The sequence below is a fragment of the Equus przewalskii genome, chromosome 10 (assembly GCF_037783145.1).
Source record: "Equus przewalskii isolate Varuska chromosome 10, EquPr2, whole genome shotgun sequence".
In the NCBI taxonomy this organism is placed as follows: domain Eukaryota; kingdom Metazoa; phylum Chordata; class Mammalia; order Perissodactyla; family Equidae; genus Equus; species Equus przewalskii.
In genome coordinates, this window is record NC_091840.1 from 39,741,009 (window position 1) to 39,766,945 (window position 25,937).

Genomic DNA, 25,937 nt, shown 5'->3' on the forward strand with positions numbered 1-25,937 from the left:
CAGTGTTTAGTTTCATATGTTGGAACTTCTTGTCAATGTGTCATTGATTAATAAGATTGTAGCTGTGCATTGGTCTTTAAAAAGGCTGGATGTTAAACTGTATGAATAACAAATTACTGCTTAGCCATGTATATTGGAATTTTCTTGATACTGTACAACCGAAACAACATACAAGAGTAAATTGGAGTCCTGAGGCTGATTTAAGGTGATGGTGAGCACCACTGGACAGAGTTGGATTCATCAAAAGAGACTCATTGGTCTCCATGCCTGATTTTACACTAATTTGGGCTTATGAAATAAATTTATAAAACACCCTTTGCATATGTTGAGTGTATGTTTTATACATTGGGCTCCTGTACAAGATACAGATTAAAACAAGAGTTCCCTTGTTTTGGCCATTTGAAAGCCACAGCTTGTACCACTATAGATCCTACCCGCTGTACAATCTCATTAGCTCTAACAACCCCAGGGCTCAGGGTAACCACCCACATCCATTTACCAATGGGTCACTGCATGTGGTCCCTGTTACTCCAAATTGCACAAAATTTGAGATTTCTTTCTTTTCTTTTTGAAATTCAGTTCTCTTTATGTTAAAACATACCAAGACAGGCATTTTAGGACTGTAGCACACTTGATGCTCTGACCCACCCACGCAAATGACCCAGGCAAAGGACAGTCCTACCCTGGAGAGTGTCGAGGTCTTATTCCACAAAGGAGACACTGAGATCCAGAGTGGTGTCTTCTGGAGAAGGAGAGCTGTTAACGGACAGACTGCAACCCAGCTCTGCCTGTGTGGGAGATTGAGTGGCTTTCTGATGGCAGTGTGCTCCCTCGGGAGGGGACCAAGCTGTCTTCCCTTCTGTCTTGGCCAGGGTGGGTGGTTGGCAGCTGAAGCAGGCCTTGAGCAGGGTCCTTCGGTCTGGTTTACTCATCTCAAATGCAGCCACAGAGTTGGAGCCCAGCCAGGTCGTCGGGGGCTTCTAGATTTCCTAGTAGATTTTGGAATAGAAAATGGTCCTAACGGAAACCCAAGACTGAAGAGTGCAACTGCTTTAGAAAGCCATTTATAATATATTTTCATTGGGAAAATGCAGTCTAAGTTCCAAAAGAATTTTCCAGGCTCAACCAATGTCTCTATAAATTGGAGACCACTTATAACTCATTCCATTCCATCGAGCCATTGTGGATTTCACATTTACATGTACAAGGGCAGTACAATAGCTACTTGGTGGGTACCAAGGGGTATATGGATAAGTTTAGGACATGGCCCCATGCGCAAGAAGCCTACAACTATCCCAAGGAGATGATACATACATACATCAAAAACTTAATAACAATATAAGGTAACATTTATGACATGCTCAGGTGAGTGGAAGAGAAAAACAGATCATGGAAAATTGCAGAAGGAGAGCAGTCTGCCATATGGCTAAACGCTGGGGCTTAAAAGTCAAGTGACCTGGATGAAACTGCAGCTTCCCCACTTTCTAGCCCCTGTAACAAGTTACTTAAGTTCTCTAAGGCCCTTAGAAGAGCTCTGGGCATTTTCGGCATCCCCAAGTCAGCTCTCATTATCTCTCAGTCTGAGCATGAACTATCATTTTAAGGATGGAGAGGACGTGCGCAGAACAGGAATGGGCTTCGCGACAGGGGGACAGAATCATGATGAATTATCGTCGCGAAAAGCTTCACGAGCTACTTCGGTAACTTTGTCGGCATCTACCAAGCTCGGGCGGAGGCGGGCAGTCCTGGCAACCTCAGTCCGCCCACCCTCCTACGTCGGCTCTCTTTGGGACCGCCCGCCCCCGGAGATCCCAGCACCCATCCCCAGGGGGCGCTGCCGCCCCGCCGCCGCAGCCCGGCCTGGCCCGGAGCGCGCCCCCGCCGCCCGCCCCGCGCGTGCGCGCCGCCCAGGTGAGGAGGCGGTGGCCTGAGCCGCGGCGGGGGCGGGCTCCTCGACCGGCGGGGCGGAGCCGGAGAGGCCCGGCCGGGGCGGGGCGGGCGGCCGCGGGGCCCGGGCCAGACCAAGGCCAGAGGCGGGACCAGCCGCCGCCGTCTCCGTCTCAGTGTCCCGTCCCCCACAGCGCCGGGCAGCCGCCGCGGGAGAAGCGGAAACTGCCGGGAGCGCCGCGCCGGCCGACAGCGCGCCGTGGAGCAGCGGGGCGGCCTCCGTCCGGCCCAGCCCCGCCGAGCGGCGCCCTCTCCCCCGCCGCCCCGCGCCCCGCGCCCCGCGCCGCGGCCCCGCCCCGGCCCCGCCCGAGCTCGCCGCGCGCCCCCGGCCCGGCCCCCGCCGCCCGCGCGCGCCCACCTGAGCCCGTCCGCGCCCACCTGAGCCCGTGCGCCGGCGCCATGGCGGAGCAGGAGAGCCTGGAGTTCGGCAAGGCGGACTTCGTGCTGATGGACACCGTCTCCATGCCCGAGTTCATGGCCAACCTTCGGCTCAGGTGAGGGCGGAGCCGCCGTGCGCAGGGGCGCGAGCTTGCGCTCTCCCGAGAGGGGGCGCCCCTGCCGTGCGGCCGGATGGGGAGGGAGTCGGGGGCGCGCCGAGCTCGAGGATGGAGGGCGGCCGGATTGGGGTATCCCGGGGTCCGCTGGCTCGATGGTTGCGCTTTCCCGAGAGAGGACGCCCTGGGATGCGGCCTCATTGGAGTGTCAGGGGCGTGCTGAGCTCCAGGGCTGCGCCTTCATGAGAGGGGGTGTCCCTGGCTGCTGTTCGGACGTGGGGTGTAAGGGGTGTGCCGAGCTGGAGGCAGCGCTTAGGGCAGGGCAGGCTAGTGCGCTGCCCCAGGTAAGTGATGTGGGCGGGCCAGGTGAGCTAATGGAAACAAAAGGAGAGGAAAGTAAAAACTTAAGGGAGAGTCGTGGCGGCCCCGAAGGCCCCGGGAAGGCTGGAGGGTTGTTTTGGAGAGAGGCTAGGGTCTCATCCCCGTTTCACACTTGGTTCTTTTCTTTTTCTCTTGCTGCTGCTGCTTTTTTTTCCTGGCCTGGTTCCATTCTGTCATTCAGGATGCTATGGAGTGATCCCTGAGCTGTCTGTTCCGGGACACTGGCTATTTTTTAGTTACTTTCTAAACGTAATTAGACACGTTTCCAGACATCGAAGAGACTGCTCTGCTTGCCAGTGCCAAGATAAACTGTCTGAATTTGACAAGGCATTCATGGTTTCAGTTTTTTCAACGAGTTATGGATGGAGCCCTTGTGTTACTGACATCCTTGAAAATATGGTCACCGCTCGGTGCCCCTAAATGGGCTTCCAAGACGAATTTGTTTCAGAAAGTCTTCTCCGTGTGATTTTTTTCACTTTTGATAGGATAGTATGTAAGCAGGGCTTTAAAGTAGTTTCACTTTTTTTTTTTTTGACATTACAGTAAGTGGAATTTCAAAATAACTGACTTTTGGGGCTTGTATGTTTCCTGGAAGTTCTAGCCCCATTTCTTGTAAAGTTGTAGCTAACTATTACTCCATAAGCTTATAAAGTGAAAATCATAATCTAGGTTTGGGTTTTCTCAATATTAACTACCCGTGTTAACTTTAGTTTAAGAATTTAAAAAACTTTCTTAATCTTTGAAATTTCAAACCCCGTGGAATCTTCATCTGTTCTTGGCTAGTTTTTATTACATCCCAGAGTATGAAGCAGGGGCACAGATCCCAGTTCTATGCTTGCCTACCACGAATTGTCCTTGAGCCAGTCAATGTGTCTGAGTTTCCTAATTTGTAAAATAATGAGAATATCCAAGATTTTTCGGTTCTTGTATTCTTTTTCTCTTTTTCTTTTCTTTTCTTTTTTTTTTTTTGAGGAAGATTAGCCCTGAGCTAACACCTGGTGCCAGTCCTCCTCTTTTGCTGAGGAAGACTGGCCCTGAGCTAGCATCTGTGCCCATCTTCCTCTACTTTGTATGTGGGACACGTGCCACAGCATGGCTTGACGGGTGGTGCCATATCTGTACCCGGGATCTGAACCAGTGAACCCTGGGCTGCCGATATGGAACATGTGAACTTAACCACTGCGCCACGGGGCTGGCCCCCTCAGCTCTTATATTCTTGTTTGCTTTCACATGTCATTGGTTGCAAAGTCTCTAAGTGTGAGGCTTGAATCTTAAGTAAGATTATTAAAGTGAGCCTAAATTAACTCCTATGAGCACAGAAGAGAACTTTGCAATTTAATTCTCCATTGTGCAAGGTACTCTAAGAGATAAGGGAGGAGGATCCAGAGAACCATAAGGTGTGTTCCTACTTCTCAAGGAGGGGGCATGTCAATGAAGACAGGGAGAAAAGTGAAAATTTCCATTTATTTATTTACTTCTGAGGAAGATCAGCCCTGAGCTAACATCTATGTCAGTCTTCCTCTGTTTTGTAGGTGGGGCACCGCCACAGCATGGCTAATCAGTGGTATAGGTCTGCACCCAGGATCCAAACCTGCGAACCCAGGCCACCAAAGTGGAGCACGTGGAACTGGAACCACTCCGCCATGGGGCCGGCCCCTTTATTGATTTAAATAATAGGTCAAGAAAACAATAGAAGAGTTCAGCCTTATAGAGTTTGGGGGGATTCTTTGCCAAGTAATTGTACAAACTAATTGTTCTGGAAGTTCAGAAGAGGGAGCGATGCCTTAGGCTGGCTCAGAAACATGATATGGAGAAGGAAAGGAGGAGTTGAGATAAGTCTCAAAGGATGGGTAGGGTTCGTGTAGGTGGAGAACATTCCAGGTGGATAAAGTGGTGTGAGCAGAGGAGCAGAGGCATGAAAGCTGACTCTGTTTGGGTGATAGAGAATAAACTAGGTTGTCTGGAGGGGAGTTGTGGGAGGAATCATCAGCTCTCCTTAGCACGACCCTTGGCCAATGCCCAGGTTTCTAGTTCTACGTTTATCCCAATCACCAAGTCCGTCAAGATCCTGGATGTTCAAATGTGCATGTGTCTCATCTGTGTGTGTACTTGATGACTCTGAGAATCGGCAGTTCTCCTTGTACAGGTTCACTGGTTGTTAAAAGTTGGGAGTAGTTGGTTCCCATAGCCATAAACACAGTCCCAGCAAAGGGTGGCAGCACCTCTGCCCTCCTATCCAGCTGTAAATGCTGGTGACCCAGGTGGAAAGCAGTCCTCTCTCTGATAGTTTGAATTTCATGTCACTTGGATGTCCCTCCAGACTATTTTAGTGTTTTGCTGTGTGAGCTACTGAGCTCATGCTGTTGTGGCCCTCAGACATTTGTTTCACTTTCCGGGAGGTGACCAGAAACCCACTGCAGATCCGGGTGCTAGTGTGTGATGTTGAAGTGTTTTCATCTCTTGGAACACAGGTGGTTGGCCTATACCGGGTGTATATTTATGGTTGCATATAGGTGAAATTTGAATGTATTTCACTTATCAGTGGATATGTGTGCACGTGCCTGATCATTCTCACCTTCCCACCTGCAGCTCCTCCTCACACTCGCGTCTGGAATGTCCTGGCCTCTGCTGTCCATCTGGCTCTTCTGCAAGGCCCTCTGCCTTCATTTATGGTCTGTGACATACAGTTAGGCACTTAAGTCTGCAATTGTTTCCGGGGTCTGGGTCATCCAGACTTGATTTTAATTTTCCCGACTCTGCCACCCAGCATAATGCTGGGCACATAGTACCTTCCTTGTGACATTTTTTTTGTAGAAAGAAAAAAAAGGAATATTTCAGTTACCTTTTTTTTTTTTTTGAAGCTTCTGTGACGTGCATTTAGAACTATTCTTCTTATTTTGCTGTTATTCTGGCCTTCTTTTCCCCTCTTGGGCTAAAGCTTGATTTTTAGACAACTGCTAAAATTGATCTCACTTTCCCCTTACTGTTGTTTTTTTAAATTGATGTAGGTATGTGTCTGTGCATGTGGGCCTGGGTGAGGCAAGACTAAAGGGGTGACGTGGGTTAGCAGGAGTTAGCATGTCTGAGAAGGAGTATCAATTTGTGTTTTTTACCCTTACATCAAAAACTGCTGGTATCATGAGGGCTGCCTTCTTTCTCTCCTGGCAGTCTCTTGCTGGGGGAGGTTTGTTCTATTTATTTGTTTTCCTTTTGGTGGAGGTGGAGGTGCCCGTGGTTTTGGCGGTGGTGGTAAGCTCCTCACTCCATTTTCAAGGGTCTGTGCCCAGGAGTAAGATTCCTGCACAGGCACCTCCTGCCTTCATGGTCAAGCCTGGTTCCTGCCAACAACCCTAATGACCGCTTGAAGCCCTGACCACAGCATCCCCACCATATTCTGCTTTCTTCGTAGCCACTTCCTTTTTGGACCTGAAGCCCGTTTGGTTCCTTTTCTCCTTGCTGTGGCCACTCCTATACTTGAGTTCTTCCAGCATTAACATCAGCTCTGCACCCTGTCTCGTAGTGCGCATCCTGCCAGGGCTGAGCTGCATGGAATGTCTAGTCTTCGCTGTGCCCCTTGCTCCCCACTTAGCCATCTGCGTAAAAGGAAGAATGCAGGCTGCCGCTCAGGAGTGGACTTGAGCCCAGGACAGCATCCCTGAGAGACTTGCTTTCATTTCATAGGACAAGGAAATCCACCTTAGGCTTCCAGGGGTCCAGTTTCCTAACTTTGGTGGTTCCTGTTTTGAGAATAAGGCACCTGCTCACCTTTATGTCCTGGCGCTTGGGAGATTTAATTTTTCCTCCCCTCTTTTCTTCTTGATTTTTTTTCTTCCATAAAAGCAGCCATTTAAAGCACTGTGTTTGCTGAAGCTAAAGGCAGCTTCTGGTAAATACATAATATGTATTTTATATCTTTGCTTAAACCAAGATTTCCCAGCCTCGGCACTGTTGACATTTGGGGCTGGCTAATGCTTGGTTGTGGAGGTCTCTCCTGTGCATTGTAGGATGTTGAGCAGCATCCCAGGCTTCCACCTACCAGATGTCAGTAGCACCACTCTCCTCCAATTTATGGCAAGCAAAAATGTTCCCAGATATTGCCACATGTCCCCTGGGGGAGAGGGCAAAATTGTCCCCAGTTAAGAACCACTGGCCTTGGCTGTTCTACTTCCTGGAATGTCTTCCTTCTTCCCTCATCTTTGCCCCCATTCCCTGCCTGTCGCCCTCTTACGCATCTTTTGAGACCAGTTTGAGAAGTCTTTCCCAATCCTCCAAGATGGTGGTGAACTGCACGCCCACCTGCGCTGACTCACCCAAGGATACGTGGACACTTGGTCGTAACTGTTAGAGAGCCTTTATCATATGATGTTGTTGTTATCTACATATCGGCCTCCCCACCAAATTGCGAGATCCTCAGAGACAGAGAGCTTGTCCAGAGGTGGATCCAGGTTTTGTGGTCCTTTGAAACTCATTACGGTTGGGGAGGGGGGACCATCTTTACGAAAAAGAATATAAATTATGAATACAAAGTGAGGTACAGGGCTCTGGAAGGGGAGAGTGCAAGGGAGTGAGTGTGATGCGCACCCACCTCTGGTCCTTCTGCGTTTTCTGTTCTGCTGCAGAATTTGGCGCCTGTGTGTCGATACATCTTCACATGAGTTAACTAAGCAGTCAGATGTTGGCTGGTTGTTCTTCAACCGGCGAAATTCTTAATTTGAAAAAGCATACCATCTTCTCAAAAATGCTGTACTTATTTTACTACAACTTAAGTGTTGGGGAGTCGGGGGAGTGAGTCGTAGAATTAGTAGAAAGGTGGCGAACGGGCACACACGTGCTCACCACACAACCTCGGTAGTCTTTTTCTACGGCTGTTTGGTCATTTGGAAAATTTGGTGGGAGAAAGGGACCCTCTTGCTTGCCAGGGGCAAAACCTTCGATACTCTGGGTGGTCTTCAGGCAAGTGTAAATCTGCGATTGTTCAGGGCTCTGGTTAGAAGGAGCTGTCGTTAGATTTATAGGCGAGGCGAAGGGCACACTAAATCTTTTTGGCTTCCACGTGAAAGTTTTTGGCAGCCCCTTTTAGAGGCCTTCGGAAAAGGACAGTTTGCTCTGTGCCTGTTTTGCACATTGGCTTCACGTTGGGACAAAAATGAGAATTTGGGTTTTGGAGCTGCCATTTGGAGTGAATCACCCTGCCGTCTTGTTTCCTTTCCTACTCCGTGACAGATTTCCAAGACTATTTTTATTCAGGGTCATTTATTGACCCTGGAGACTTCTGACTTTAGCTCCCAAATAGAGCCAGATGTGGGTGGACTCGAGTACTCAGAAGCTGCTCCTGGTGCATTTCATTGTGGGTTCTGAAGGGTTCTACTTCTGCCTTAAGGAGATGAGCTTTGGCTTTTTGCTTAACTTGGAGACAAAAATGGTGAATCTGGTATAGATAGAAATGTGTTTATTTAATGACTCATGAGTAAGTTGTCTGCACTGTGAATTATCCTAGTGTGGAGAGCTGTTTGTTGACATTCTCACCTAAGTCTGAGCCAGCTCAGCAAACAAGGACCCTATCTCAAGGACTGGCCCTATATTATCATAATTCTCTGGCATCCATTGCTGTGTTGCCATTGGGACTGGATTGGGTCATTGTGTCATTGCCCAACCACTGCCAAGTAGATCTAGTGGGAAACTCTGCTGCTAATGGTGGCTCCAGCCCCACTGGGTAGATCACCTGTGGATGAGCCTCACTGACGTGGCCTATAAAAATGTCAGCTATATTTGTAAATGGGTTCAGAGGGTAACGGCATTTTTAAATATACATTCTAAGCCTCTCTCTTTTTGACTATTCACTTCCTTGGTTGAGATGACAGTTTTATTCCCTGTGGGAGGCAGGTTCCTTTCAGTTCAACTGTTATATAATTACTGGTTAGATCTCTTAATAGAATAGTGTTTCCCAAACTTTAGTTTTGAGCATTTACGGGAAGAAGAAAAGGAAGAGCATGCTTGCAACAGGGAGCAGTGGAAAGAGCATGGGCTTTGAGAGCTGACTGGCCCAGTTCACATCCCGGCTTCACTTCTACTCTTTCTGGCCTTATGACTTAGGGAAGGTTAACTTCCCTATGCCTCAGTTTCCTTATATGGGAAATGATTGCCTATTAGGGTTATTGGGATGAAATCACATGATATGTAAAAAAAATACGTGGTCAGTGCTTGGTACGTAATTACCCCTCACCGAATGTTAACTCTCTTCCTAAATCCTTCCCAAATAGCCTCGCCTCCTCTCCCGACCCCATGACTGCTGAAGAGCTAGCTGTTTTCACCTCTTCCTTCCTCACAAGACAGATTCATTTGTTTTGGTTTTATTTGGAGGGCAAGGATGAAAAATGTTCTAGAAGGGGTTGGGGTTACTAGTGGAGAGAGCAAGAGGTGTAGAGATAGATCTGGACCTTAATCCTGTCTCTGTTCGTCTGCTACCCCCTGTGTGGCCTTGGACAAGTTACTGAGCCTCCCTGAGCCCGGTTTCTTCATCTGTAAAGATGATGTGTTATTGTGAAGGTTAAATTCTGGCACCCGTAAAACACCGAGCATGGTGCCCGCGGCAGAGTAGATACTCGGGAGGTGGTCCTCCCTCTCCTCTCAGTCTCCTCTCAGTCCACCCCTATGGACCATGTGCCCTTGCTATTCCCAGTTCTCTCTGTAATATCACCCTAAACATACTCATAATCCTGCGTCCCCCAGGGGTACCACTATTTAGTTTCTGAAAATTGTTTAAAACTCTTTGGAAAAGGAAATCAGCTATTCACATTATTCATAAATATTCCAAAAACATTTTATTCTTCATGTCTACTGTTCTCTGCTTTCATGAAGGTTGGTGACATTAGTGCCTGAAATCCACAGGCACTTAAGCTGGGTGATGAACTTTAAGTATAGTCTTTTTAAAAAAATCTGTAACTCATTTCCTTGTTTAATTATAACCCTGTTTATATTTTTAATATAATCTCCTGGCTTTAAAGCTAGCAACTACTTGAGTCTTTGCTGTGTGCTTGTGACTTTGTTGGGTACGTTGGTGGGGATGACTTTTTAAAAAGTATCTCTTTAGGGTTAGCTTATTTGGGAGTAAAAGATACTTTAGTAAACGGATCAATGTAAAGTAGAATATGATTGAGCCAAAATGCATAGTGCAGACAATCAAGTGTTTTAAGGGCTTCCGAGAGAGAAGGAACCAATGCACCATATTTTTAAAAAGAGAACTGATGATATAATTAAGAGTTGTATATATGTTACACACTAGAATTCTGAGGGAATTCAGAAAATGAGAAGATGGAACTGGGAGTAGGTGGCAAATGCTCTGTGGAAGAGGTAGAAGGTGAGCAGACCCTTGCTGGGAGTAGAGAGCGCGTCTCTCATTTGGAAACAACCCTTTCATGTGGGCCCTGCTGCCCGATGGCCTGCACCTTCCTGGTCTTTTCTTCTCTCCTCTCTCTACCCGCTCTCAGCACGAGTGGGCTGGCCATTGCCAGCCAGCTTCCCTTGCTCAAAAATATTTTCCCCCACATTGTCTGCGCTTCTTTCATTCCTGTCTTATGTTGCCTAAAATTCTGCCAGCTAGAGGTTGAGTTAGGTTGATAAGAATCCTTAAAAAGTCAAATGTTTCTTTTCTTTTTTTTTTCTGCTTTTTCTCCCAAAATCCCCCTAGTACATAGTTGTATATTTTTGTTGTGGGTCCTTCTAGTTGTGGCACGTGGGATGCCGCCTCAGCATGGCCTAATTATCGGTGCCACGTCCGTGCCCAGGATCCAAACCAGCGAAACCCTGGGCCGCCAAAGTGGAGTGTGTGAACTTAACCACTCGGCCACAGGGCTGGCCCCGAAAGTCAAGTATTTCTAATGCAGCACAAGTGCATTTGTGTAAATTGCTCCATCTTTTCTTTCTCGTGCCTAGATGAGATTAGTTAGAAGGAGGGACTGAGAATTTCGTTTTTGAGCAATAATCTTTGCAGCACCTAACTGTTCAGGGATAAGGCAGACCTGGGATAAAGAACTGAACTCTGGTGGGAAGGGATGGTCAGGATATAGTATGAGCTTAGTTCATTCTTGGGGACACAGGCTCTGATGGCAGAGAGGGAGGGTGCCAGAGAAGACTTTGCTGGGTTAAAAAATTTGTCTGCGGCTTATCTTTGGGCCTAGAAGAGGAAATGGAAAATGTTTTTCCTTCCTTTATCTTATGCCTAATTCCCAAACTTCCAAGACTCACCACCCAGACTGTGTGGTGAATACTACGGTTATTCCATTGTGGGTTAAAGAGATATTCATGAGTCAGCCTGTGAATCTCATCATGGCTTTCAACATTTCTTGGTGAAATAGAATGGTCTACTTTTTTACAAAGTAGACCATTTTAAAGTAAAGGGTTCTAAGAAGTGACTTCAGTTGATGGAGAAGGGATCCAAGAGCATCAGCTAGTTCCTTCTTGATACTTTGCTCGCTTTCCGGTCTCCTCATTGTCCCAGCCTCACCTGTGAAGATATCCCAGTTTATAGTCCACACAGCTGCTCATGTGGGAGTAGTTACTGTTATGTCTGAATGAGACCGCCTTCATTTCCCCCAGTTTCTGCTCCTTGGTGTAGAAATGGATTTCACTTTAATGAGATTACAGTATTAACTCTAGTAAAGCTATTTTGCTTTAATAAGTAGATTGTTTTCTGCTGAACATAGCTTTTTTCCAAAAGAGTCACGGGCCAATTCAGGGTTCTAAAAAAACTTTTAGAGTAGATGGAAAAATGTACCACGGAACAAATACAACTATGCTTTCATTCCTCCACTCCATATTATCTCCCACAGCCATATTCCTAAGACTTGGGGGGAAAGATTACCACTTATACACACGAGGATCACAGAAGCACTAGAAGCAAATGAATTAGTCAAAAAATGGCTTTATCTAAAACAATGAAGCAAACACCAAGAGAAACTCAGACAATTTTTTTTCCCCCTCTGGCCACAAAGTCTGCTTTGAGTGACTTGTACAATAGAGGGTCATCCGTAGTGGGGTCACAGTGATCCCGAATAGCTCTATATCAAACTACCGCTTTGTGTTCAATATAAAGTCAAGAAAAATTTTATAGTCAATTAAAAACAAAAAGGTCAAACTCCATTAAAAATTTACATTTATTTTGGATAACCCTAAAATTGGTCATGTTTCAGTTTTGGGTTTTATGGACATCTGGATAAATTTATCCTAAGAATAGTCCTTGATAATGAGGTTGAGTTAGCTGGATTCTGCCATCCTAGCCTATGTTCCTTGTAATTGAGAAGAGAACCTTTAAAAAAAAACCCTCAAAATAATAAATCACTAGAGTAGTTGAAATGTCAGTAAGTACAACTGTGAGGAGTTTCTCATTGCATTCATCCTGTCCTGTCAGTTCATATTTGTGTCCTACCTCTAGTCTTCAAGACCTGAGGGCAAGAACTTTATCTTAAAGAAGATAGTCTTCTTTACCTCTCAAGGGTTATTTTTCTGTTGTTGTAACTCTAGTCTTTGGGAAGATAGGAAAATGACACTGTCAGTATGTTTGGGGTGGGGTGGGGGTGGGAGGGAACACTAAAATATATTTAGGGACCTCGTGAAATGGTAGACGTTCTTTTTTCTTTTAAAAGACTTGTAGAACTCAGACATGTGAAGCTTAATATTATACAACAAGGGGGAGAACATACTTTAGTGGTACCATAATCTTAAGCCATCTTAGCTGGGTGACTACATTTTTACCAGCATCATGATGCCTTTATACACTTTTGTATCCTTTGTTGAATATCTCTAAGAGACATGCTTTTATACAGCAGATCCAGTGGCCAAACTCATTTAGATCGGTGCTGTTTTTTTAATCTTGATTCTGTGGTGTCCTGGGCCTGAGAAGCAGTCTTGGATTCCAGGTGGGTGTGGAATAGAGATCCCCTCTACTGCTTTCAACAGAGCATCTCCGCTTCTACATATTGGGGTTCCAAAGAATATTTTATTTGGGAAGAAATGCAATCCCATTGGAAAAACAGTTTGAAAACCACTGTTCTAGGTGATTGTTTTCCAGATGCCATGCAGTATAAAATAATAAGCAAAGGAAATATTTCAGTTATCCCATCTTAAACCTGGCTGTTTTATGTACTGTATGACTTTCACTTCAGTCTTCTGAGCCTCCATTGCCCAGTCTTAAAATGGAACTGAGTCTACATTAGAAGCTTATTTCATTAAATGAGATAACAAGTGAGTTGTTTATTGTTCTTAACACATTGAGGGCACTCAAATGTTAAAGATCTCTCATTTTTACTTCCTTAAACAGAATATAAAGAATGTAATTTAACGGTTTTTCTTAATGACTTAGGTCATCGTGACCATAGTCATGAACAATTGTTTTCATGCCCTTGGGATTTATTGAGATATGTGTAATGATCTAATATCACATGTTGATCTAAACAGTTTAATGATTTAGAGTATAGGAGTAAGTTTCTATAGTTTCTTTCAGTGTATCTCCCTGTGAATTCTCTCTCTGTCTTCATGTACAAATCTAATCTGCTCCAGGACAAGCTCAGAGAAGGGAGTATAAAGGAGTTAATGTGTTCTTATGGAGACTGAGGGGTTGTCTGGGTCTGTCAGTCATAGGGCACGGAGTTTGAGGTGTCTGCTTTTTATCTTCTCTACTCAGAGGTCTTTTCTGATTGCTTTGGCTGGAAAGGCATGTAGGTCAAGGCCAAGTTCGGAGTAGATAAGGTGCTGCTCTAAGTCTTACTGCTGCCTTCGGTATTTGAATTATTTGTGTGGTTGAACAAACCAGAGCATGCTGAGTGGATTTTTCCGCAGTGTGTGCACTCTCTGATTGCTTGCTGATTTGAGGGAGGCAGCAACTCTTGGCAGAATCTGTTACTGTTTGCATCTCTGCCTCCTAGGTTCCTGTTTTATCTGAAACCTTTCCCAAAACGAAACCTCTTCTTTAACTTCTTAATTTATCCTAGGTTGGGGGTTCCCAAATTTGGCTTTGTGTCAGAACTACTCAGCTCTTAAATCATCCAGACGCCCTGGACTTGCCTTCCTGGAGATTCTGATTTGTTAAGCCTCTTTAATGCCCAGGTGATTTTTCCTGCAGCCAGGTTAGGAACCAGTCTCCTAGACTACTGGTTTTTCAATCCACAGTATTCTATTGAAGCTAAATGGGGTGTGACTGAAATGTGAACTGACTGGTATATTAACCAGTGTATCATAGCATAGCCATATAATCACTGTTCTTAGTTCTGTTATGATTGTTAAATCAATTTAATTATTTGACAGTCACACTTTATTCTTCATCCTTACAGCACATTTTCTGTTCTTCCACCCTGTGGTTATGGTTGTACACTTTTAGCATTCTGTATATTATTTTTCTTTCAGTCACCAGATTCTCCATATGAAAAAGTAGAATTGTACCATCTTTGTTAATACTTTGTTATATTTCCTTATAATATTTTGTACATATGTAAATGTATATAATTTAAAAATTGGAATCTTCCTGGTTCTACAAGACACAATGTTATTAATAGTTTTCTCATATAAAGTAGTATCTTAGGCATTTTTCCATGTTATAAAGTTGTCTTTGAAAGCGTGATGACAAGCATGTCTCCATTCTTTTCTGGGTATGCAGGGGCAACTCAGACAGACATGGTTTCTGCTCCCATAGAGCTGAGAAACCAGCTGAGGAGACATACAAAACTGGTAAACAGCAAAAGAGTAATTACAAATAGTCATAAGTGCTGTGAAGGGAAAGAGCAGGGTTCCCCCATTGGGGAAATGGCGGTGGCATGTGTGCATGCCACAGAGAAGGCATTTTATGAGGAAGTTGGCTTTAAGCAAGATGAGAAAGATGAGGAATCCGTGTGTGTGGGAGGCAGGTGTAGGGTGGGGGAATCAGATAGGGAAGGGTGGGCCAGGCCAGGCAGAATGAATCATGAGAGAGGGAGACATTGACAGACAGACAGATGGACGCTTGGCTTGTTTCGGAAACTGAAGGGTATCCGGTGAGGCTGGAGCCGCTGGGCAGAGTGGGGACAGGTGATGATGGAATGTAGTCAGGGACCACACTTTGCAAAGGGCCTTGGGAATTGAAGGATTCAGACTTTTAAGTACACGAGGAAGCAATTGAAGGGCTTTACACACCTTGCAGTCACTTGAAGGTGATGGCATACTTTGAAATATTTAGGCTTCCTTTACATTAGCTGCCGGAATTCTTCAGGTCTGGTGGCTGTTCTGAAAGTTTGTTTTTGTCAGGTTGGTGAATGGAGTGTGGAGTTGGCAGTTGTGGCCCACACTTTTCCTTCAGCGATATTAAACACAAACGCAGTTCTGTCTTGCTCTGTGGTGTCACAAAGCTGTTTCTTGCAGTAGGCAGCCCAAGAGCAGTGTTTTGTTCATTTGAAATAAATCAATCTCAACAATGACTAGTAGGCTACAACTGTTTTTCAGGGGCTTTTTCTGATTTTATGCTTCAAGCAATAGAAGAAGAATTCTGAGCCGTGAATTCCCTGATGAAGTCTCTGAGTCATAGAATTTAATGCCAGAAGGGAACTTTGAGGTGATCTCACTGATGTACAGATACATGAAGTTAGGAACACAGAAAGTATGTGATTTGTCCAGGATTCTTCACTAGTCTAGTGGCAGTTACTGCTGGAGCGAAAATCTCCTCTATCCTAGCTCTGTAATTCTACTTTTCCTCACTTCTTAGCTGTATTGCTTTGCAAAGAAGTAGCAATTCTTTAGCTTCCTTTATCATTCCCCACTTAAAACATACTTACTTAAAAGGATCTGAACAGGTTGAAACAGAGGAAAAGCTAACAGTGTAAATAGTAAGTAAAGTTCTAGTTCTCTCCTGAAGGGCAACAGTATAAATGAAAAAATAACATTGTAGGAGTGTGAAAGATGAGGATTTAAATGGTCTGTATTATGCATCAGGGTTGACCTGGGCTCTAGCAGAAGACATACAAGGTCTTGGAAGTTCTACTCTGGCTCATCCCACTTTTTGTGGAGGGTTGTGTAGTTCTCATACCACTCGGTATCAGTTAGAATGCTGTTGGCTGCAAATAAAAGAAAACCTGACCAAACCGGCTTAAAGAAAAAGGAAATATATTATCTCATACAACAGAAGTCTAGTGATAAGAGCTGCTCTGGCCAGCCCTTCAGGGCCCAGCACCACTGGTCTGTGATCATCTCAGCCCTTCCCTTCTTCTTGTGCTGGTCTCATCCTCAGGCTGGTGGAAGATACTTGCAGCAGTTCTGTGCATCCCATCCGGACACAGTAACCTCCAGAGGAAGGAGAGGGAGCCATCTGCTTGTCTTGTGCTTCTTTCTTAGGAAGCCTCTGGAAGACTTCCTCATGTTTCATTGGTCGACATTTGCTCACAGGCAAATTACTAAACCCGTCATTGGTTCTGAGGAGTGTGGTTATCGTGATTGATTTAGAACAATCAAGAGCTGAGTATAGAGTTCACTTTTCCTGAAGCATGTGGCTGTGTGGAAGGGAGTAGATACCTGAACAAAATTGGATTCTTTTAGGGAGGCATGAATTTAGGGGCAGAATAGGATATTGGGTAGGCAACCAAGAGTGCCTACTCTCTATACCTTTAAAAGCTATGTAGACAGAATGGTGTTCATTCAGAAAAGAATGCTCGGTGTGATGAGGGCACTTGCAACTATGTCATTTGGGAATGACTGAAAGAGTAAGACAGGCCATGTTAACTCTGATGTGTTTTCCAATACCACCAAGCAATTCTCCAATCCTCAGTGGACAGCAACTGTGTGTCTTACAAATTTGATGTGCACGATTCTGATACTGTCTACATGGAGATAGTATCAGATCCCATGGGTTAAAGGCTTAGTTGCACAAGGCTACCTCCCACTTCACACACCAATCACAAGTTCAGGTTGTCACCTGTGCTTCTGACAACCAGCTATAAATTGGAGGTTCCCACAATCCCTTCCTCAGGTTTGATTAATTTGCTAGAGTGGCTCACAGAACTCAGAGAAACATTTACTTACATTTACCAGTTTATTATAAAGAATATTATAAAAGACATAGATGAATAACCAGATGAAGTGGTACATAGGCCAAGATCTGGACGCATCCTGAGCACAGGAGCTTCTGTCCATCCACACCATGGAATATTAGAGATCAAACTGAAAGAAAAAGGTTGTGTATGTATTTGCCTGAAAGTATGCCATGATCTGTGATATATTTAATGAAATAGGTTGTATAATTCCATTTTTGTAAATAAAGAGGTAAGTGGCATCTCTTCCTGCTTTAAAACAAAAAACAAAAAGCAAGATGAACCTGGGGTATCTTGCTATGCCAGAAAGCAAGGAAGTCCTCAGAATGATGGCAAATGTAAAGCACATACAGAAACCAGCTCGACAGAGCTCCCACTAGCTAAATCTGGGTCAGTTTGTGCATCGAACTGAAATAGGAAACCATGAGTCCATGCTTACGTAAACTAATAAGTGAGTAACTTAAAATATATGATGAGAGATGAGATATTTACTTAGATCTCCCTACAAAATGCTCATTAATTAACATCAGAGAAAAAAAAAGGAATATGGTTGCAGTAGACAAGCCTGGCAGTCACTACTTTAATGAGTGATCAGAAGGAGCAGTATCAGGAATGGGACAGATCAGATCACATACCGTGTGAATAGACGCAATGAGAGCACAGCAATGCTTCTGTAACATTCCTGCTAAAGATGCATCATCTGAATTAGAGGAAGCATCTGGCAAATTCAAATCAAAGGACAGTCCACAAAATCACTGTAATCTTCAGAAATGTCGAGTTCATGAAAATCAAGAAAAACTTGAGGAAGTATTCTAGAATGAGGAGGCTAAAGAGACATAATTAATGGTAAAGCATGATTCTGAAGTGGGTTCTTTTGCTATAAAGGACATTATTGGGACATTTCGTAGAATTTGAATGGGTTTGAGAATCATTGTTAGAATGTATAATATGTTCATTTCCTGATTTGATGAGTATGTTGTGGTTGTGTAGAAGAATGTCATTGTTTGTAGGAAGACACACAAGTGGGTGCTGGGAGCATCAGGTCAGTAAGTTACTCTCAGGTAGTTGAGGAATAAAGAAAGTTCTTGCAGGTTCTTTTGTAAGTTTTGAGATTGCTTTAAAAAAAAAAAAAAGACGTTAATTGCTAGCTGGACATGAATTCGGTTCCCAGAGGAGGTAGTGAATCTCTGGTCGTGGGGATTTATTGAAACAGAAGTTAGAAGTTCACCCACTGAGGCTGTTGTAAAGGGATGTTGTGCATTATGACCTCTAAAGTCCCAAATTCAAAGATTCTGGATGTCTATATATTTTAAAGTCAGAGTTGAATTTATTAAACGATGTTGGTGCCTTCAGGTATTACAAATCAAGGGAGACTGACCTCTCATACCAATCAATGGGCATTATTTAAAACTTTTTGCTAGAGACTGTGTGTTCTAAGGACTATATCTAAATCCCCACAAGAAGCTAATGATGTAACTGAGTAAAAAGGGCATTGACATAAAAGTATATGACCCCCATTAAGTAGTATATAATAAATGCCAGATGATTGGTACCAACATTCTACAATTCAGACCAGGAGGATGTTTCTTGCTTCTGTGAGGAAGGCCTTTATAGAGGTATGGGATTGGTTGGGTGTTAGAGCATGAGTAAGACTTAGGTATGCATGAAATAAGAGTGGCAGGGGAGAGCATTCTTTGCAGAGGGGCCTCTGTGAATGGGCACCATGTGTTAAGGAACAATGAGAAGACTAGTCTGACAGGTTTGGGGGTTCATAGAGGAGAGCTCTGCCTTAAATTCAGTATAGATAGGGCGCCAGGACTAGCTTCCATGTAAGGCAAAATGGGGAGGAAACTAATGATTGGGACAGCTACCAGGCATCAGACACTGTGTTAGATGGTTTTTAGTTAATCAAATTAATTCATTCATTCATTTATCTCTTTTAATCTGCTCAGTCCTGCAAGATCAGTGTTATACTCATATGGATGTAAAACAGGTATTCAGAGAGAGGGAATGACTTTCTCAAAGTCACATAGCTACTTTAAGAGGCAGTTTGCATTTGAATGACTTCAAAGCATATGCTCATTCTACTACCCTTGTTGCTGCTTACACCTGGAAGGGGATCGAGGGCAGTGACTGGGGGTGCTGACTATACGTGTAGAATATTGGAAAGAACATTGGAAAAAGGAGGATGTCTCTCAATACCTCCTGTCACATGGAGATTGAGGTGTCCATGGCACATGCCTGTGAAATGTAGATTCTTGAAAAAGAGCATAAGGTGTGAGAAAAGGACTGAGGACTGAACCCTGAGGAACCTCTCTATTTAAGGGACAGTCGGAAGAAGCACCATAACGGGATCCTCAAGAGGAGCGTCCAGGGAGGTTGGAAGAAACAGGAGAGTGCAATATCTCAGAAGTCCAGAGAAGAGCCTGGTCGGCGAAGTCGAACACCCCAGGAAGGTCTGGACGATAAGGATGAAGAAGTGTCCGTTAGACACAGCATCAAGGAGGACATTGGTGACTTTAATGAGAGTGGGTTCAGTTGAGGGGTGGAGGTGGAAGCCAGTTGTAGTGGGTTGAACAGTGAGTAGCGAGGGGGTGAAGGAGTAGAAACAGTGGGTGGTGGTGATAAGGCTTTCAAGAAGTTTACTCGGAAGGGAAGGAGAGAAGAGAAGGCCGTAGGAGGTCATAGGTGGATTTTTGTTTTTCTGTTATTTTCAAACGTGAAGAATTGAGCATGAGCAAATGATGATGGAAGGAGACAGGAGAGATAGAGAAGTCTGAGAGAAGAGAGGGTCTAATGCAAAAGGTGAGATCCCTGAGGAGATAGATGTGAGGCACTGGAATCCAGAGCAGCAGTGGTGGGCAGGGTGGGGAGGAATGGAGGCGCCCACGCTTTTTGTCTAAATTGCCTCTATCTCTCCCTCTCATGCGCCAAAAGTCTTTGTATGCCCATGCAAGATGGCTCACTGACCACAGCATGGCTGCATGGGCCACGCCATTTCCAGAAGACGTACATGAACAGCATCTGCGTGCATATTCAGAATGATGACAACTAAGATATATTCTGTTTACAGCTGCTCAGTTCAGTGCTGTCTTTATAATGCTATTTGTTCTGAAATATCTTCCTTAAAAATGGGTGTAAAAGGAGAATGAAAGATTGAGAATGAATACACTCTCAGGCAATGAAAGCTGGTCCTGCAGACAACCGTAGCAGGGGCCAGTGAGTGTCAGGGCCTCAGCCTCATCCGGAGAAGTCTATGTCACGCTTGTCAGAGCTGAATATGTTTTGCCACATGTGTTGTTTTCTCTGTCGTGGCCTCTTTTTCTCCGGTTTAGTTTGGATTCTGAAGAACTGTTTTGATCTGTAATGGTTGACAAAAATTTTTCAAATCAATGATATGAAGCATGTCAAAAAAAACCACAAAAAACTAGTGCTGGGCCTACAGTGTAGGAATAGAGGAAAAGTGTTATGTTAGATGTTAAAATGTAATAAGGAGTGAGAGCCCAAACCTGGGAAGAACACGTTTCCATCGATAGGGGGATGGAAAAATAAATTGTGGCATTCCTACAGTAGAATAACTAGATAACAACAAAAATGAGCGAACTGCAGCTACATGCGTCGAGGGAAGTAATCCTGCAATCAGAACACTGAGCCAAAGCCAGACACAGAACAATACCTACTCTGTGCCTCCACCTTATAAAATTCAAAAACAAGTAACACTAATCTGTGGTGTTAGAAGTCAGGGTAATGGTTCTTTCTGGAGAGGAGAGAGGGAGCAGTGATGAGGAGGAGGCTAAAGGAGGGCTTCTGGGGCTCCTGGATAGTCTTCGTGACACAGGCGTGTCACACAGGTGTGTTCACTTTGGTAATTCATCAAGCTGTGCACTTAGAATTTGTGCACTTTTATGTGTGTTTGTTATACTTCAGTAAAAAGCCTTTAAAGAAAAGACAATGAGGAACTTTCAAGGAAATGGTTGAGGAAGTCGTATAAAAATCAGCAAGCAGTTAAGAGTTGGTGGAAGTCCTTTGACCTTGTGAATGGCATCATAAACCTCATTGCAGCCAAGAGGATTGACCAACAAACAGTTCTACTAAGGTCAGCTGAAAGTATGTTATGACTTCAGTGGATTTGCAGAGACTGGAAGAGCAGCTGCCAAATATGGGATATGTGTGTGTATGTAAGGCAACATCCACACATGTGTGCATACATGTTTGTATCTCATACATTGTTGTCTCATAGGGATCACAGTACAGCTACTCAATATAGTGTGTGGATTCAGCCACTCATACCCAGCAAAGTATCCCAACTCCCTACCTCCACTTCATGTCTTCTGTAGCCGTGGTTACAGACTTTGTTGTGCCTCTTTAACCTTTGCCCTATGTTTATTACTTCTCTTCACATTGCTTTCTGATTTCGTTTTGAGTCTCGGGTGCCTTCAAGAATTGCACATTGGTGGGATGTTTTTAATCCAAGGGTCCACTTAACTGGCTCAGTTGGTTTGTGTGCAGGAAGTGCAAACTAACTTAATATTAGTTTGTCAAATAAAATTAAATCTGTCACCACTGCGTAAAGCGTATAGTGTATCGCAGAATGAAGCAAGAATTATTTTTGGGTTATTTGTTGTTTGCAGATGGCTTCGTCAATAATTTCCTCCTTTAAGCCAGAAAAAGCCAAAGCTGATTTCCTTAGATGTGTAAGCTTCTTCAAAATCAGGTTTATTTCAGGTGGAACTTGGCTTTCTTTGGAGGAGGTGACTCACTTGTGAGGAATTTTGAATAGTTAAGCAAGGAAGAGATCTGTTTTTCGGAGTTTCATAAATTTTCAATAGTCTCTACTCTGCCAGGATCTATTTTTATTTCTTCTTAACCCCTTATGAGTTAGATTTTCATGATAATTTTGATTAATAAACTAAAATTCCCAGGGGTTACCTATTGCACGTGTTCAGAATAAATGGAAAAGAAACTCTCTGTGAAATGAAAAGATTTTATTTTTCTTTAGTTTGGACTGATTCCATTTGTTGACATTGCTGGTAAAAAGAGTATTTGACCTTTTTCTATTTTTGGGAAACTAAGATAATTTTTGCCTCTATTTGAAATCAGTAGCTATGAAAGGCGACTTTCAGATGTGTGCCTCAGAAAGAGCAAAAAAACAAAAAAAGAGCTAGGGGAAAATTCTTATGAGTTAAGTTAAAAATATGAGTACTGTAAAGAACACTGCAAGATAGCTGTGTAAACTTAAGACAGAGACCAACACCACGCTTCATAATGTTGAACTTATTATTTGTTTCAATAATTTATTGGGTAAATTTACAATCTTGCATATATTGGTTCTTAGAGCTTTGGTTCGGTTGTGTGAAAAAAAAAATCCATAACTTCTTAATCTGTCCTGTACTTTTCTTGTTTGTGAGCCAAATTGTTCATTCATTTAACCATATAGCACATTTAATTATTCACCAACTATATGCTGTGTTTTTGAGATACAAAGATATGAATAGAATCCAATTCATGCCCATGTTTAACCTAAATCTAGAGGGAAAGGCAGACATGGAAATAACTACAGCAGTGTGATCCATGCTATGATGGAGATACAGATGCCATGCTACAGAAACTCAGAAGAGGACACATCTAACTATTTTGGTGGGGGGGGGGGGTGTTAGTGTAAATGGAAGCTTTCTAGAGGAGACATTTGAGCTAAAGGATGAGTAGGAAGTTGGCAAGTGGACATGGAGTGAATAGAATAAGTTCATGAGTCCCATGCTTAGGATTTTTTATTTTATTATATGGTGATAGGAAGCTGTTGAAAGATTTTAAGTGGGGAAATGAGTTGATCAGATTTACATTTTAGAAAAATGTGGTGTTTTGAAGGGGGTGAAGTATCACATGGCTGAAGCTGGAGGTAGGAAGACCAATTAGGAAATTATTGAAAGCATACAAGTGAGACTAGTGAACTGGGAAGAGAGAAGGAGGCGTGGTTTTCATATGCATTGAGGAAGTAGAACTGATCGGCCTTGGTATTCAGTTGGTTATTGATGGAGCAAGAGTCTAGTCTGACTCACTTAATTACCCAAAGTAGGAATTTGGGGCTGGTGGTGCTGTTTACCAAGACTAGTGGGAAGCAGATTTGGAGTGTAGGATGGAGAGTAAGATAACAGGTTGAGGCTATGGTTCTTGTGAGTCATCACATAGAATCGTCTAGAAGACACATGGAAGCACAGTTAGGAAGCTTAGAAGAGTGATGTGTACTAGGGACATAGGTATCAGAGTCGTCTGTATATGATGATACTTGATGCTTCTTGAGGATGTGAGATTACCTACTGGAGAATGTGTAGAGTGAGATGTGAGTGCAAACACCACCTTGCAAAAAATAGTTTTCACCCTTATATTGAATTTGCTTATTATACATTTTTTTTCTCTCAGTACATAAATGATCCTTTTGGGAAACTTGGAAAGTACAGAAATTTATAAAGACAGTTAAATTCCCATAATTCAATTCTCATTCCCCAAGAAAATCACTGTTAATGTTTGGAATATTTCTTTCCTTCCAGACTTTTTCTTCTGCATATACTTTCCATGCAATTGAGACCACGGTATAGACAATTTTGCACCACATTTTTTCCATTTAACGTTAGTTCAAGCGCAGTATCATCCTCTTAAAATTATAAATAACATTGCATTTAACGTTTCTGTGGAAGGATTATTTGTCCTTTCATTATTTACGATTATAGTGTTTTCTTAGCATGGATTCCTAGAGGTAGAATAACTTGGTTAAAAGATATGAACAAAAGTAAAGCTTTACATTTCACTACGTGTTTTTCAAAATGATTGTATCAATTTCTAACCCCAATGACAGGTCTAACATTTAAGGGTTTTATTGGAGGAAGAGTCAATAAAAGAAATAGATGAACCAGAAAGTAATGGTGTGAGAGAAACTAATAGAGGAGAAATTTCTAGAAGGAAGCATCAGCAGTAGTAAAGGCTGTAGAGAGGTCACATGAGCGAAGGATGGATGAAGCCATTGGGTTTGGTGACTGGAGGCATTGGTATAATGGTAGGGTATTAGCCAGGTTACAGTGAGCCAAGAAATGGATGCAGTAGATATGATTTATTCCAGAATTCTAGCTGTGAAGGGCAGGGAAGAAACGAGTTATTAGCTAGAGGGGCGGCAGAATTGATGGAAGGTATTATGTTGTTTGTTTTCAAAGATGAGTGAGACTTTGGCGTATTTGTGGACACTGGAGATGCTCAAGGAAGTGAGAGAGCATGCAGTCCAGAGCTCTGGGGCCGCTTCTTTTTCAGGAACAGGAGGAAGGGTGGTCAGGATGGGAGTGGATGTAGGTAAGCTGGTAGGAAGTTGGAGGAGTTTCTGTCTAATTTGTCTTTCTCTGCGAAGGCACAGAGGGCACGACATTGGCTCAGAGGAAAGGGAGTGGTGGAAACATCAGTTTGAGGTGAGGGTGAACAGGTTTGCCTTCTGATGCAGGTGATGGTCAAGGGAGCTGTTTAAGGACAACTGTGAGGGTCACCAAGCATGGCAGAGGTTCACCTGAGGTTGAACACTACAGATTTGTAGAGTTTCCCATCTGTCGATTTGGGAAATTTTTCTGGCATTACTTAGCAGCCCAGGTGTAGGAGAGAAGCAAAGAGTCAGTCAGTCATCTGAAATAAAGTTCCTTGCAAGTGTGTTTAAATAACTTTAATTTAAAATAAGTACAGGGAGTTTTATTCTCTCATAAATGAGAAAAGAGGAACAGAGATTGACTTCTGTGGTCAGCTAGTGATCAAGCTCTGTCCAGACCTTATATTACTCTGTTCCCTCCAAATTCACTAATGTTTGTAGTTAAGTTTTAGAAAAGTTTGAAAAAAAAAAAAAAGGTTGGTAAAGAACAAGTTGGTGTATCTTTGTGTGATAGATCTTAAACAAATGAAAAACGGAGCACATAAGGTTGAGTTAGGGGAAAGCAAAAAAAGAAAAAAGGCAGCATTGCTATGTTATTCCTGTGCCAAATTGCTGAGTGTTATTGGAGGCGTGGTCGTTATTTAGTCAGTGGAAGTTCTAGAGAAACAATGAAAAAGAAGGCAACAGAGCACTTACAAAAGCCATTCAGTTTTTGTACAGCCCAGACATTTTACATAATGAATACTTTAAAAAAAATTAGCATCAAATACAATTTTGTTTCAGAGTAAAATGGCTGCATTCCTTTAATAGTGTTGCCGTACAAATGGTAAAGAGCAATATGATTATTCAGGTCTGATTGTGTGATGTCCATTTAAACATCAGTGGATAATTATCATTATTTTTGTGAGAAAAGTTCACATAGCCATCTCTCTTAAAATATTCTAAAGGAATAATTTCTTTATCCAGCTTACTATCGTTTTTCCTCTTACGTGGTTTTGAGTGACATCAGTTTTCAGTGGATATAAACAACCCTTCTCGGGGACAGTAGCTATTAAAATGGTTGGAAAGCTGCTTGACAATGATAAAAAAAAAATTATTTCCCCCAAGGACTGCAGTAAGGCTGATGATTTTTATGCCAGTGGAAGGCCAGTTTTTACCACAAAAATTTCCCTGTAACCTTTCATGATTGAAAACATATTACTTGCTATTCAAAAACAGAGGCAAATTAGTGAGGAGAGTTTCTAAAATAAGCCCGAGGGTTAGACGTATAATTTGCAGATGACATGTCATGATAGTAAAGTGTCTTTCCTTCTGTGTTTTGTTTCAAGCTGTAGAAAGTACATGAAACTCCACAGTTCAGCTTCAGACATGTTTTTACAGCTGTCAGATGAGCACACTTGATTTTTAAGGGACTGCTTGTTCCACATGTATGTGTCTCGCTACATAATGTTTATTTTGAACAATGTATTTCTTCTCTTACTTTATAACGTCTGTTTATATAACTTTGCCTTGGTACATAGGAACGTTAGGGAACTTGGCATTGTCTTTGAAATGGTCCTCTAGGAGCCTCTCTATTACACGGCTACTCCCTTAAAGCGTATATTTTGAGGAACAAATATGAGATTTGGCACTGCTGTGTTGAATGAGCCCAGCTACATACCTTGACAATGAGGGAGA

The 25,937-nt window shown here is 43.2% G+C and overlaps 1 protein-coding gene across 2 annotated transcripts in view; it reads left to right on the forward strand.

The window, feature by feature from the left end:
* Positions 1 to 2,022: 2,022 nt before the first annotated feature.
* The window catches only part of MYO1D (myosin ID), a 319,278-nt gene continuing 295,363 nt past the window's right edge, over positions 2,023 to 25,937 (forward strand). Inside the window, exon 1 of one of the 2 annotated variants that reach the window (XM_070562560.1) lies at positions 2,023 to 2,441. In XM_070562560.1, coding sequence (XP_070418661.1) covers positions 2,347 to 2,441 — 95 coding nt within the window. In that variant the 5' untranslated portion in view covers positions 2,023 to 2,346. The remainder of the gene's footprint in view (positions 2,442 to 25,937) is intronic. The other variant, XM_070562558.1, reaches the window with a different exon arrangement.